The sequence below is a fragment of the Phaenicophaeus curvirostris genome, chromosome Z (assembly GCF_032191515.1).
Source record: "Phaenicophaeus curvirostris isolate KB17595 chromosome Z, BPBGC_Pcur_1.0, whole genome shotgun sequence".
Lineage (NCBI taxonomy): Eukaryota > Metazoa > Chordata > Aves > Cuculiformes > Cuculidae > Phaenicophaeus > Phaenicophaeus curvirostris.
Genome location: NC_091431.1, coordinates 65,949,137 through 65,962,980, shown reverse-complemented (window position 1 = coordinate 65,962,980; position 13,844 = coordinate 65,949,137). Strand labels below are relative to the sequence as shown.

Genomic DNA, 13,844 nt, shown 5'->3' with positions numbered 1-13,844 from the left:
CAGAAGATGTGTTGGTTGTGTTCTTATTAAAAGCTGACCTGACCTTTGCATATATCCTCAAGAACGTTTGTAAGACTGGTCCATTTTTCCATCACGATGTGCTAGATGGCATGTGATCACTGCTGGGAGCAGCACACAATTAGCTGGACAGCAGACTTAAGTATCCAGAAGGAGCAAAAAACCCACTCAATGAGAGTAGGTTTTGCACTCCGAGAATATCTTCCCAGATCCTAAAAAATACAAAGTTTTGTTTGCATTTCTATTAAATGTAATTGTAATTATTAATTTTTTGATACCTCGTTGTTGGATAAGTGCAGCATCCTTGTATTGGCTTTTACCTGCAACCTGAAATTGAATGCAAATTAAAAAGAAAATAAGCTTTTATTGTCAGGAAATTCACTTTAACTGAAGCAATTGAAAAAAATGTTATTTGATTATTTTAGCATTCATTGAGTCAATAAGTTCCAAGTTATTTATTTTGGTAGGTATAGATTTATTTTCCTTGAATGCTTAACATAATTTCTGGCAACAAAATGTCCATTATGATCCATAAGTGAGTCACTGTCAGTTCTTTAAACATAGCTCTGGCTTGGAGAAGACACCATGCAAACTGGGATGAGAAAGATATTCTGCATCTTTGTGGAAAAGGCTTGCAGTCTTAGTTAATGCCAGCTGCTGTGAATACTGCCCTGTACCTCTTGTCACAGAGTTTACAAATCTGGAAGAGAGCAGGTTTGTTCAGTACAATCCTCAGAAAAGATAACCTACGTGCCACTGAATGTACAACCACTTGTGTCTATACTCTTATCTCGGATTGATAATCTCTCTGAGAATGCATTATCCTCTCTTCTGTGAATATATATTTTTCTTCTACTTCCTTGAGTCTGTGGTGCTGGTCTTTTCACAATAAGACCCTGACAGACCATAGTGCATGATAGTTCTCTCTTACACGTCTTCTGCTTTGTAAAATCCCTGTCTACCGGGAGGTTTTTTTATTGTGGGATTTGTTTGGTCTTTTTTTTTTCCAGAAGAAGATAAATTTGTTGCGGCTCTGGGTTGTGAGTTGGTGCATTAAGGAAAGGAATAGCATTTCTAATAAAACTGTTATACCAGCAAAAAGAACCGAAGCTAGCCTGTGCTTGCTCTACCAGCAGATCAGAAAGGAGCAAGACAGCTTCAAATGTGTAAGGCAAAATGCCATTAATATTCACTGCTATTTCAAGAGTACCAAAGGACGACTTTGAGAGGCTTCATTGCTGAAGCCCTTTAGTTATCTTTTTAGGAGCTCGAATTCCACTAGTGTGTCAGGAAGGCTTGTACTGTTCCTTAGTGTAGACTGACTGGAATGCTGAGGTTGTGGTACTTTCCATGGCACTGGTGAGGAGCTTTGCCTGCTGAGAAGGCAGATGACTACCTTCCCCGCCCCTGACTCCCCAGCCAACCCTCATAGCATCCACACCAGTTTTGTGTTTCAGATAATGTGCTGTGAGTGTGAGCATGTTTATGCTGCCAGTAATGTGCAATTAGGTTGGGGTGATCAAACCCCGTTGCTAGGATTTCCACAGCACAGGTGCTGGTGAGGTTCTAGCAGAAGCAGTGGCACTGAATGTGTTGATCTGGGCAGGCTGTGGATCCAAGGCAGCTGGGTGAAGAACGTGGTTGGCAGGATGTGCATTGCAGCCTGTTTTCATGGAATGAAGCCATGTGTGCCTGGGGTTGCATGTGCACTCATTTCAACTTGCCATCTTGTGCTGTTGTTGAATACTGCGTGTATATTCTAGTCAAAGATGATGCTGGCTGCCATCCACCAGTGTTCAACTGAGTGAACTGGTCCTATGGCAGCAAATGTGCGGAAAAGACATCCTATTAAGAACTTTTTTCCTCTTTGGTAACAAAAACTAAAAAAATGACCTGCTATACCAGGCTCTCAGGGGTAGGGAGCATCAAAGTGCTTCTAAGCAGGGCATGACTTGACTGTCTGAATTGTTTATGGAGATCTATGATCTGTAATAGTGTGGTGGCAGGCAGCATAGCTGGCTATGATTGCTTTTGTCTTACTTAAGTGAGGCAGAGGAAAAACTATGCTTGTCTGTACAAGTGAAATCACTGTATGAGCTGGGTTTTGTTAGTTTGATGGGCTGGGGAAGTGAATTCCTTGGCCTCTCTGCTTCCGAGTGACTGTTCCTCCTGTTCCTCTTTGTTTAGGATAAACCCCATCTGGGAGACTTGTTTTCTTGTGGCTTTGCAGTACTCACTGTCTGAGCTGACAGAAGGCACGACAGGTCTGCTCACAGGAGTGCAGAGTCAAGGACGTACTCTAAAATGTCTGTCTGCATTTTTGGGATAAAGCAGCTGCTTCAGGACTGGATATGTCTAAGGAAAACTACTTAGCAAATTGAAGTTAAACATAAAAATACTAACAATATTAGAAGATTATACAGGAACAAAGTTTGACTTACTGCTAGACTCTAGAGGAGAGCTGATCTGTGGTTTGGCTGCTGATCCCCTAAATGCACTTTGTTAGTTGTTGTTTTCCTAGAGTGCATACAGTATTCTGAAAGATTTTGACAAGGAAATAAAGCTTTGACTTTTAAATAAGTCTCAAACCTAAAGCTTCTCCTGCAGTGCTGAACACTGCTAATGCTGACGTGTGCCACTATAAGCAGTGATCAAAAAAATTAAATGCATGGTTAACTGCTCTAGGTTTCATAACTTGTTTGGTGCTCTTCATGAATGCTTCTTTTTTATACTGGTGGGGATTTTTTTTTCAGGGCTCTGAAACTTCATTAGTCATCCTTTAATGTCACAGTAATAACAGAAAATTAATTTGAATTTGGTTACCACGGTGGAATATAACCTTTTTAAAAATTAGATTGAAGATTTTAAACTGGCAGAAAAATTATTGCTTAACTTTATACACAAGCTGTAAATAGGTGTCCCTGAGCAATGAGGCTTGTACTGAAAGTCCAAGATTAAAAATTAGGAGGAGAAAGGGCACCAAATCTTTTATCTCAACTGCTGTAGAACATTGTATTCCTCTTTGCTATTATGTGTATGTAAGGTTAAATGATCCACTACGTTCCAAAATTCTGTTTTGTGAGGACATAAAATTGCTGGTGGATGAGAAGCTCAAACATGAGCTGGTGAAGTGGGCTTGCAGCCCATGCTCTGGGCTGCATCTAGAGAATTCTGACCAGCAGGTTGAAGGAAGGGATTCTGCTCCTCTACTTGGCTCCCACGAGACCTCACTGGGAGTCCTGCATTCAGTTCTGGAGTCCTCAGCACAGGAAGGACATGGATCTGTTAGGGCGGATCCAGAGGAGGCCACGAAGATGATCTGAGGGCTGGAGCACCTCCTATATGAGGACAGGCTGAGAGAGTTGAGGCTGTTCAGCCTGGAAAAGAGAAGGCTCTGGGGAGACCTCATAGCAGCTTCTAGTACCTGAAGGGGCTCCAGAAGTGTGGGGAGGGGCTCTTGATCAGAGAGTGCAGGGATGGGATGAGGGGGAACAATTTTAAGCTGAAAGAGGGGAGGTTTAGATTAGATTTTAGGAAGTGCCTGTGCCAGGCACTGGCACAGGTTGCCCAGGGAAGCTGTGGCTGCCCCATCCCTGGAAGTGTCCAGGGGCAGGCTGGATGGGGCCTTGGGCAGCCTGATCTGGTGGAAGGTGTCCCTGCCCATGGCAGGGGGCTGGAACTGGATGAACTTTAAGGTCTCTTCCAATCCAAACCATTCTGTGGTTCTGTGTTATAAAACTTTCGGTGGTTCTTGTGTTTATATTTCTTAACCAAATTATCTGTTTGACTTGGTAGCCCAGAAACCTGTCAGACAGGAGGGCTGTTTGGCATTAATGTGGCAATACAAGTGTTACAGTTTTGCCATTTTAGATAAAATTAAGTGGTACTCTGCCCCATTCTCTTCCCGTGGTTTTAATGATTTGCACAAGCTTGTATTAATTTAGTGGATACTCCCAATGGTTTGATGGAGATCCAAGCCCTTCTTAAACTCATCTCTCAATCTGGTTTTTTTAGCCATACTGAAGGTGGCCAAATGCACCATTTTGGTCAGTGAAATGAAATACTCCAAAACTTCAGCACAAGCTAAATGTTAAACTAGAGTAAAATGTGGTGAGAAAGAGGGGAGTAATGAGCTAGGACAGTACTCTGGTGTCATACTTCAGTGCTTGTCCGTGTCTCTGCTCCTTTAGTGCAGAGGTTGTGAACTTCCAAAACTGAACTGGAAGTGGTGTAACTTGTTATGAAACCATATTGGTCACCCTGCTTACTGAAAACTTGGATCTTAAAAGCAATTCAAAGTTTGTTTTTGCATTTCAGAAGCTTATTCCTCTAAAATACCGCATGTTTAATTTTGGCAAGTACATTGAATACTGGAAGAATGAATGTAGATCTAAGATCTGTGTGCACCGCGGTGAGAGTCTTAGCATGGGCAAGAGGAGGTTTATTAGATCTAGAAGAAAGAACTGACCAGCACATTCCCAGCTCTGTTTGTGTTCTATAAACAGTACTTTATAAACACCAAATACAGTGTCATTTCCTGTGCCCAGTTTACTCTTATAAACTTGTTTAAATGTTCTCTTTGCTCAGCATGGGATCTAACAGGAGGATAGCATGACTCTAAGCAGTGGACAGCAGTAAATGATAATGTTCTGATGGGGATAACGGGCTCCAGCCACTCTGAGAGTTATAAAAAGAAATGAAACAAAATGGCACTCAGGCAATCAAATTAGACTGCATTCAAAACTTGGAATATTCTGCTTTTCTACAGTGTCCCTGCTGATCCAGGCTTGACAGTGTGAAGTGGGGAGGAGTAGTTCCTCCTTGAATACTTGCATAAGTGAGACACAGAACGAGCATATGTTATGTTCAGCTAACTGTGGGAACTTAGATATGCTTTATAAAATGTGTTAATGACAAGAATGTTGTAGCTTCCAAGGCACCAGGCTGCTGGCATTGCTTAGTCCTTAATTGGAGGTTTATATGAAACCTCAGCTTTTGAGTACTGAAACTTACAAATACAAAATAATGTGGTAAACAAGGAACACGCTTCTGTATGTAAAAGCACAGAGAATAACTAGTCTGACTTGTCTGTAGCATCTGTTCCAGTGATAATGTATGTTGCTGTTGTATGTTTTTAGAATTACAATTTTCCATTTTCTATCTGCCTGGACTTCTTGGTGTTTTCAGTTCAGGTTTGTACAGGCTTAAATTTGTTCCCAGAGGTCAACTGGAAGGGATTTTTTCTCAACAAAATGAGGTTATGCCTGTTATTTTTATGAAGGAGAAAAACAACTTGAAAAGGCTAAAAAGAAACTCTGTTTTCATTAACATTCAAAATATCAAGACTGTCAGCCCAGGTCTTCTGTGATTATGGTGAAGGACTGAGATCTATACTGTTAGCTCCTGAATCTTAAATGAAGCAGCATATGTGTTGAATCTTTACTAAATTCATCTTTTATCCAAAATGTTAGACGCTGAAGTGAAGTGGGTGTTAGTAAAAACAAACAAAAGCAGAGTTTTGAAATTCTGGCTGAAAATCCCCTTGTCTCTGTTATTGCATCTCTTTCTCTTTGCACCTGCAGCATTGCCTTCCCAGTTGCTCTTTAGTTGTATTGTGCCCTGGTTAGCCAAGGCCCAGCTTCTCAGGGTGAGAAAGTCTGCAGGATAAGGAACTGGTGCCTACAAGCAGCTGCTCTGCCCTGCTTGGCATTGACTGCTGTTTGTCTTAGGCATGGAAGTAACAGTCTCTTGTCTGCTTTAGCCAATTTGTGGGGTTTTCATGCTGTTCATAGGGAACCTGGTAGCGGTAAGGTAGGCGGGCAAGTCTCTGACTTGGGGATATTGCTGTCAGTTTGAGGACTCTTGTCTATGGAAGGTGGTAATGCTTGTCCTCCAAGGACACAGTGCAAGGCTTGGGGTGGTTTTCTCCTTGCTGACAGTTGAAACGAAGTACTGCTGCACCAGCCATCAGAACAGTGGCTGTCATTGAAACATGGGCCAGGAAGGGGCTGAGATCATTTCTGAGGACAGGCTTTTCCCCTTAAAGAGCCACTTATTCCTTCTGTGCAGATTACAGTGGTTTGTGCACAGGCTGGGATTTTTATCTTTGGGAAAAGGATGCAAGACAGGTAAGCTCCATTTCCTCTCTAGTTTTTCTGATCTGTACACTGGCTTCAGAAATTAAGTGTCTTCTGATATTTCTTCTCTAGTTGCTTTGGGATGTTATGCATGCATGCATTAATTTGTGAATAATGAAATGGGTTTAACTAGCAGGTAGTCTGAGTGCAATAATGTTGTGCTGCTGGAAAGTTTTCTGCATTTTTAATCCAGCCTCCAAATGCCTAAACATTGGCTTCTTTTACCTCTTGCTGTTTACCTGAGATAGGAACGTTTTGATGGAAGGAGGTGATGAGGTTGCTATCCCATGTGCTAGTGGCTTGAATTTTTTGGGAATAAGAGACACGTATGCCATTGCTTGACTTACACATTAGTAGGAAATGTGTAAAGTTCCCTTTAATATGAACTATTTATTACAACAAATTACAACTCAGTGTTTCTCCTTGGCCTTCTCCCCATGCCCCCTCTCTGATGCATCTGCTGTCCTTGCCACTTGTTTCAATACTCTTTCTTCTCATTGCCTTCCCTTCTTACCTCTCTTTGCCACTGACCATGAGCCAGCCACATGCCCTTGTGACCCAGAATGCCAGTGGTGTTGTAGGGTGCATCAAGAAGAGTGTGGACAAATGGTTGAGGGAAATTCTTCTGCCCCTCTGCTTTGCCTTAGTGAGGCCCAATCTGGAGTCCTATGAACAGTTCTGAGCTTCTCAGCTTAAGAAAGACAAGCGACTACTGGAGAGAGTCCAGCAGAGGGACGTGAAGATGACTGGGATACTGGAGCATCTCTCCTGTGAGAGATGATAAAGTGTTACGTTTTTCTCTAGCTGCTCCCAGTAATTGGGAGGGAATTACCTACCCTTGGAGCTCTACTAGGTAACAGAAGTGCCACTTAAACCTGAACTGTGGCTGTGTCTCTGCAAAGCACCACATGTGTTCGAGAGCCTGGAGTCCAGGAACCTTGCAAGTACTGACATGTATTCGAGAAAGTGCATTGCTTTGAAAACATTTTGTGCCTGAGAACAAGGAAACAACCTGGTTGTGGCTTTGATGCACCATTAGTTGTAAGATAAGGAAGTCAGAGTTAATCTCTCTCCTTGTTTTTAATCTTTTTTTCCCCCTTTTCTTGGAGTAGTCCATATCTGTGTATCTTCTTTATTTTATTCTTTTTTTCTGCTCACCTTTTTTACTTCATAGAACTGAAATGGCACTAGAGCCCCTCTTAGGTACATGTGCACAGGGACTAAAGCCTTGGGAAGGCAAATTACTCACCAGAAGCAGTTACTGCATAGCAGGTCATGTGGTAATTTTTTAGGATGGAGTTCTGGGTTTTTTTAGCACTATTCTCTGCAATTTTAGCTAAAACCAAGAACTATCCCAGTCTAACTTTGTTAGTGAGGGCAGGTGAAAGCATTTGTTCCATCCTCTGAGCTATCCTTCCTAGAAATGTGTGGCTGGCTGGTAGCTAGAGATGAGGCTGGTTGCCAGGACAGAGAGCTCATGCTTGTCTTCTGCACGTGTGTGAAGTATTTGTTTATTGCCTGCTGCACTTAAACATTGACACTCCCATAAACTTCACTTTTAAAAGAGTTTTTTATGAACCATTTTCTGGAAATTCTGGTTCTGAAGCTTTTCTTGGAGCTGCAAGTTGTGTGCATACTTCTGAGGTGCCTTGAAGGTTGTATGTGGTAGTTTGTCGCCTCCTTCATACTGATTATGACCTTGGGGGGACAACATGGATATTGATAAGTAATAACTTGGCTGTCTTAACAACATGCAGGTAACTTTAGCATGAATTTGTTTTCACTTCTGATTTAACACGGAGAGTTTTGCTTACTGCTGTAGAATTAATTTGTGACTATTTGCATGGTTAGGATGCTGCGAGGGGTCTTAAGTTTTGTTCAAATGTGTGTGTAGCTAAGAAAGCACTCTGCACAAAAAGAAGTTTTTCACCCTGAGATGACCAGTGGGGCATTTTCACCACTGAGTTACCTTTGTTCTGGAAAAGGGGCAGAGATGGAAATATGAAGCCACTTTTACCACTTGACTTGCACAGTTTAGCCTGGAAACAGATACTGCTCTTAAATGGACTCTTGTTTCTAGAATGTTCTGTCTGTAATCCTGATAATGTGTACTAGGAAATACAGTGTGTTACTACTCTTCCTGAGTTGTGTATTGATAAATATTTTATCTCTTTGTGTCAATAAATGCATAATTTCTTGATTATTCTTTGAGCCTATCATGATCTTAATGTCTTACAAAGAAAACAGGACAGGGAAGAGTAAGACTCAAGATAAATTCAATGCTGTAAATACTGAAAAAAACTCTTATCTTGTCAAACGTGCAATCTACAAGGCATTTTAAATACATTAAATGTATGCTTGTTGTTTGTTTTTCTAAGCTTTCTTTTTCCATTCCTATTCTTTGCTGCTGTTTGTGTTACATGCAGGCAACTGGAGTTATTTCGGATGGGGAGAGCAGCTGAGTACGTAACAGTTTGATTTCTTGCAAGTTTTCTGATCCTATAGTGATGCAGCATGCTCCAGTACAAAGAAAGTGGAAATATTCATGCATATATAAAGTCTGTTCCATTGCATTTTCTTTTACTTTCACAGAGTCTTCATATTTGTGTGGATGGCTGTCCATTCTTTTTTTCACTGTTTAGTTTTGATTTGGCTATTTTTTAATTTAGTTGCTCGTGCCTTTTACTCTACTGGAATTTGACTCTAAGAATGCAGAATTTGGACTGTTCTTTTCCTGTAAAGGTGATTCCATTTTTCTGCTTGTACCCTTCTGTTGTGATGGCCTGTGTACCCACATACTCCCAAGTCAATATTTGAAGTGAGTGAAAAGCACAAGGGAATCGGTAGTGATTGTTTTAGTAAGGTGAAAATATATGCTGGAAGTGATCACAGCATTTCCTAGCAGGAGCAAACCTGAAAGCAGGAATGGCTGGTGGGCACCAGTGTGGCAGAAGGGTTGTGGTTATTGTAGCGTATTCAAGCTCAGTGAGGCAGTGTCATGGCAAAAATGGCTTTGCTTTGGCTAGTGCTAATCAGTCTCAGGAAACTAAAATTTAGGTACCCAGCTGCTTGTGATGTGTAGAGCTGATGCCCACACCTGAAAACTCTGGTGGAGGCCACACAGCTCAATATTTTTGTTTAGTTTTCCAGAAAATGTGCATCAAGCATCTTCACTTCCTGGAATTCCCACAAGTTCCGACAGGCAAGGCTTCTGCAGAAGCTGTAGTGCATGGCTTCTGCTGGCTGTAGGACCTGCAAACATTGATCCCTCACTCTTAAAATGAATGTATCTGTTTCCTGTGTCAAAAAAAAAAGACTGAGGGTGTTGCTGAGGGGGGGCATGCAAAGAAAGGTGGCTATGACCACTACCAGCAGGTAGGAGATTCTGCTTGATGCTTCTGCATTTTTGACATAATGGAGTTTGGAGAGGACACTCCTACTGCAGCCTAGTAACTTGTCAAGTGTCTGGCTAATGTTACAGTGCATTTCACACACGTTCCTGCTCTGCATTTTATAATTCTTCCATCAGTTTACAAGTCTTCCCAGCTTCTCCTCCTGTGTTTTGTCCTTTGTTCTGTCTTTGGTCACATCATAAGTTCTTTGGGCATCAACAGTGTTGGCCAGGTTCTTCACACTGTCAGTGTTGGACGTTTCACTTGTTTTGGTTTATTCTAAGAGGTGTGATAAGATAACTGACAATTAGCTGAACTTTTGTATACTGCTAAAACAAAGATTAGTAACCTAAATAACTTTCTTTTATTCCATGATTTTGTGTGTTTGGGAGGGGAACGGGGTACTTAGGCATTGGTTGGTTAAAAATTTAGGAGGGTTGTGCAGAGGGTTTTTCTCCTGTTTATCTGAGTGTGTGTGTATGTGGTGTATTTGTTTTAAAAGGTGCATGTATTCATGGAGCTCCTTCCCTCCCTTCCTTCTTCCTTCTATTTCATCCTTCCTGTGCCGTTCTCTTTAGTCATGTTATCATCCTTATGGACAGGTTTAGGCCAGTGTTGGTGGTATTTCCAAGTGAACTCCATTAGCTTGATGATGCAATGAAAAATATGCTTCTAATAGTAAACTTAAAAAAGCAACTGAGAAGGAAGCAGCAGAAACAGCATGTTTGTAGCTGAAAGACTTGTTCCTGGTGAGAGCTTCTTGAAAGAACACTATAGCCCAGACCCTTGCTAGTGGGGCAGAGAACCCTTTTGAAAAGGAACACGTGCTGCTGACCTGGTTTTGTTTTAGAAAAGGGAAAGACCTAAATAGGTAGGGTAGATGTTTGAGGCACTTCAGACTATCAGTCCAGTTCTGGGCTGTTGAGTGTTCCAGTAGCAGAAAGTATTTTCAAGTGGGAAAAACAAGGTTATGAAAGCTTATAAACAGAAGACTGAATATTGCTAAGGTGCTCTCTTAAAATTATGCAGATTTCTAATGTGTTTTTAAGTGATGAGGGCAATAGGATGGACTAATGACCTGCAAAGTTGCACTTTAATTTCTCAAAACCTTTGAGTTTTTAGAGTGGAGAGCTGTAGAAAAGCCTTGCAAAATGCCATTGTGTCCTTTTGAGATCTCTTTTTTTTCCTCATTGTTACTTCAGTGCTCTTATCTAAACTAGCATGTGTTTTGATTATAAGATTTCAGAAAGTGTACGTGTTTGTCAGAAGTGACTGTTGGAGCATTGGGGTCCAAAACTTAGGGAAAGGTTTTGTTGGCAGCTGTCAAGAAGAGTAGTTTAAGGGGGTGAAGGGTGGGGAAGGTAAGTGGCAAATGCCCTGGTGTGAAGCCAGCAGGGATTTCTTCTTTCTTCAGGTAGTAGATATTCTTCTCTTCTGTTGTTATAAAAGTAAACAAAAGCTGTGAAAAGCTTGGAAGCTTATTTTGGAGAAGTGGGGATTTGGGTATACAGAACCTGACAGGAGTACCCCAGTGTGCTGCACGTAACAATTTTGTTTAAGTTTTTGCTCAAGTTTGTGGAGGATAACTAAGCGTAGGGACTGGAGCCCAGCTCCCAGTGGCTGATGGCACACCACTGCTAGAAAAGCAGGTGGCAGGCTTTTGAGAGGAGCTTCTGCTGTGCGTTGGGACCTTAAAACAACACAAACACTTTTCAAAGTGCCTTTATGCAGGCACCAATAACAATTTTGCTGTTTGCTTTCCTTCCTGTCTGGAAACTTAATGTAAAGAATGTAGCTGGAGGTTAAGTGTGACTCCCAGAGCTGGTGTGACTGCACAATGCAAAGTGGTTTTGAGGTCAGTACATAAAAAAACTATGTGTTCTGCCCTGCAGTAGGGGTGTAATAACTTCTGGAGGCAGCAGTGGGAAGAATAACAGGGTTTCCAGGAGGCAGTTTGCTTCAGAGAAACTATTTCCTTTCTTGGTTTTACCTACTCTTTGTAAAATCCTGCTGTGATGTGACTGTTCAATGGATTTTCTTCTTATGCTGCCTATATGCATGAATATTCTATTATTAAACACGAATAGCATGCTTCTGCCCTGTCCTTCAACCTTATTCCCCAGTTCTCTACACAGTGGGTTCAGCAACAAAGAAACCATTTTCATCCCTTGAGACTTCTTTGGTACATGTGAAATTTCTCAGGTTGGGATAAAACAGTTACTGTCTTTTTATGTCTATTGTTTTGTATCTTGTTATTAATTAACTGTTCTTCAGAGACTGGGGCTGAGCTACAGCTTCCCTTATGGAAGAGCTGGTGTATCATCTGAAAAATATGTGCTTGAATATCTTATACCATGTGTGTAGTGAGGGATATTTTGCTAAAACATGGGCTGTAATGCCTGACCCCTCCTTTTGAAGGAATGCTGCATCCCCAAAGTTCTCGTCAGTCCCTCACTTAAATGACATTTAATTGTCAAGTATGTTAATGAATGGGATCGCCGCCATATGCAGGTATTTCACAGTATCCTTTCTTGCGAAGGTAACGTGTGCCGTAAGATACATAAGGACCAGATTATGTGCTTTTCATCAGTCTGAGCAATGTCTTAATTTGTGAACACTTCTGTTAAATAAAGTGAGATTGCTCATAGGGTAAGTGCAATTCAGCATGAGTAAGAGTTTCTGGAGGTGGCCCTTATGAGTCAGTTGAGGATTTCTGCCTGTCATTAACATCTGTGGATGCTGTAGGTGCATGACGCATAACAGAGAAACAACATGTACCTGCCTCATTGAAGTTTGTGGTGGCTGGAGCCTCGCATTCTTTAAAACATGTCATTGGAGAGGCAGTTTGTGCCATGACCTCTAATAGACTTGTTCATGGTAAACACCAATAAGAACCAGGAGAGACTCTGCTGCTGCCTTTTATAAACATATATGCTGCAAATGTTTGATTAACATTTAATCCAATCAGCTATTTTTAGGTGTTGCTTAGAGATGCTGTGGTTCACATGGGAAATCTTTGTTTGACAGTGCAGAGGTAAGTTGCGATTACTGGTTAGCAAATCCAGACAGTGCTTCTGCAGCAATTCCATCAGGGAATTCAGAAATCTGACTGGGCAGAGTCGCTGACCCAGCGCTGTATCATGCTTCCTGCTGCCTAATAACCATAACTGTGTAAGTCTTCACATGCCTTGATGTTAAGTTTAGCCCAGTGTTAGTGAATTATTTGATTTGTTATAGTTTTTGCCCAGATAGTTGTACTTCTGATTTGTATTTCTTGTTATGCTGTTGTGGTGATATAAATTGTTTATCTCTAAAGCTATTGATCTGGTGTCTTTTACCAGATCCTGAACCAGTAACTGCCTTAAGCCCTTACAAGGGCTTACAATGATTATGCAGCCATAGCTGGAAGAGCTTTTCATCATGCCAGAGTTATTTAGGCTTTGCCTTAAATGAAAATTATGTCTGATGGGAAGAAGAAATTAGTAGAGCCGTGAAGGGAGACGTTATAAAACTCTCTGAAACAGAGATTCTGTCCCAATGAGAGTAATTATTGTGCATTAGATGATAATGGCTCAAGTGTTCAGCAATGACATTGCTCAGCTGAGTAAGAGCTCACTGTCCTTCTGAGGTTGGTGGGTGTCTTGTGAGCTACAATAGATCAGCCCTTCCTCCACAGCCGAGAAGTTTGGTGCTTCCCAGAGAGGCTTGACACCTTGGCATATCAAATCAGTTTTATGTAGCACATCTTGAGTGTTTCTTCTAAGCACTGAACCGTTATAAAATTGAAGGACATTGTGCTTTTAATAAAGCTGAATAAAACAGTGTACAATTGCTATTTATTATTGTTCAATTGACTAGAGACTGACAAGAACTATTGCAGCATTTAGACTACTAAAAAGCAGGAGGCTGGACTCCATTTTCAGTGTGGACAGTCAAATTGAATTCATTCTACCTAAGAGAGTAGAGATGGGCTTTTTCAAGTGGTTTGTATTTTGCAAACATGTTTTCTGCTGGGGTTGTTTTCTACTCTTCCACCCACTTTAGGGCACTGACATAATCTTACTTGGGTGGGAAGGAACTGAAAAGCTCAATAAGAACAAACTTTACCTTAATGAAAATTGAACTGGAGGTGTGGGAAACACCAGTAGTAGAAAAAACTGTTCCCTGATGCTGCATTCCATCTCATTGGAATTTCAGCAGTCATGTTCAGGTTTTTAAAGATCTGGCATGAAAACAGCACTTTCACTTTATTGTTCAGCCTTATGGTGAATGGCTGTGTAGGGCACTTACTGCTGAA

The 13,844-nt window shown here is 41.3% G+C and overlaps 1 protein-coding gene across 10 annotated transcripts in view; it reads left to right on the top strand.

Moving 5' to 3' along the window:
• The window catches only part of UNC13B (unc-13 homolog B), a 229,945-nt gene that overhangs the window by 54,133 nt on the left and 161,968 nt on the right, over nt 1-13,844 (top strand). For 6 of the 10 annotated variants that reach the window (XM_069880897.1, XM_069880898.1, XM_069880904.1 and 3 more), the window contains exon 8: nt 8,582-8,617. The exons of the other annotated variants lie outside the window; for them this stretch is intronic. In XM_069880897.1, coding sequence (XP_069736998.1) covers nt 8,582-8,617 — 36 coding nt within the window. The remainder of the gene's footprint in view (nt 1-8,581; nt 8,618-13,844) is intronic. 10 annotated transcript variants of the gene reach the window in all.